Below are 1043 nucleotides of genomic sequence, written 5' to 3'. Positions count from 1 at the left end.
AAATAATTCCAGATTTTCTGTTTAAAAACGGGGCGTGTTTTCATCTTTCATCACCTTCTCAATCTGTTTATTATAAATCTTTTTTCTGTTTTCAGGTTAACGTTGCCACTCAGTGCGACCCAGATGAGATCATCGTCCTGTCGGACTCGGAGTGAAAACAGGAACACGTCGATTTTCCATCGGCTCTCCTGAAAATGGGATGACCTCTGCTGACCCTGGAGAGCTGGAGCTGGATGATGATCAGGGTGCAGTCTCTGTTTTCTGCCAGCAGGGGGCGCTCTCTGATTGGTTTTCACTGCAGACCAGCTGACACTTTGGTGGAGAGGATTTTATGATGCGAGTTTCAGTTTCTGCAGGTAGGAACTCTTCATCTGACGGTGATGAAGAGGAGGACGAGGATGTGAGCTGAACGGTCGGACATGTTGAGTTTTCCTCCTGGAAGGAGCTCAGTTCACAGAGCAGCTCGTCTGTTTACATTTTCTACATCAACTCTGATTTTCCTCAGTAGGCGGGTTTGGATTTGTATAAAAAAGATTTCTGATTTTCCTGATTTCCTGTTTGTGCTGCTGGAGGCGACAAACTGCGAGGTGATTGGTCAGATGTTTGACACGGCAGCAGAAATACGCTACAGTTTCATTTTTTCCTTTCCTTTCGGCTCATGAAAGCAGATTTTGCCACATAAACGACTTCCAGAAAGCTGGCCAAAACAATCAGATTTCAACTTTTTTCATCAAATATTTCATTTACATTTTTAAATTGCTGTAGATTTCAGACTTTTTTCTCCCTCTGTTGGTTCTTCTTTTAAAAATACGTTGAAGCACATTAAAAAAATCAGGTTTATTGATGTAAAACAGTCTGTGGAAGCATCTGATTAATAAAATGKATTTACTAACAGGAAGGGATATTGTCAAATTGTTTTTTCAGCTTGTTTTTATGTCTTGTCTGAGATGATGATGCATCAGGCAGATTGAAAAAGGAGTATATTTTTGCCAAAAAACTCAGAAAGTTTGAGATCAATCTCAGACATTTTCTGGGAAAAACAA

The 1043-nt window shown here is 40.4% G+C and overlaps 1 protein-coding gene across 1 annotated transcript in view; it reads left to right on the top strand.

Moving 5' to 3' along the window:
• Positions 1 to 898, top strand: part of LOC103472936 (death domain-associated protein 6-like) — a 10926-nt gene extending 10028 nt beyond the window's left edge. Inside the window, exon 8 of the mRNA XM_008422816.2 lies at positions 96 to 898. Within this exon, the coding sequence (XP_008421038.1) occupies positions 96 to 155 (60 nt within the window). The 3' untranslated portion in view covers positions 156 to 898. The remainder of the gene's footprint in view (positions 1 to 95) is intronic.
• Positions 899 to 1043: the final 145 nt, after the last annotated feature.

This window comes from Poecilia reticulata, linkage group LG11, assembly GCF_000633615.1.
Source record: "Poecilia reticulata strain Guanapo linkage group LG11, Guppy_female_1.0+MT, whole genome shotgun sequence".
In the NCBI taxonomy this organism is placed as follows: Eukaryota; Metazoa; Chordata; class Actinopteri; order Cyprinodontiformes; family Poeciliidae; genus Poecilia; species Poecilia reticulata.
The sequence above is the reverse complement of the archived record's forward strand: the minus strand, read 5'-3'. Positions and strand labels throughout refer to the sequence as shown.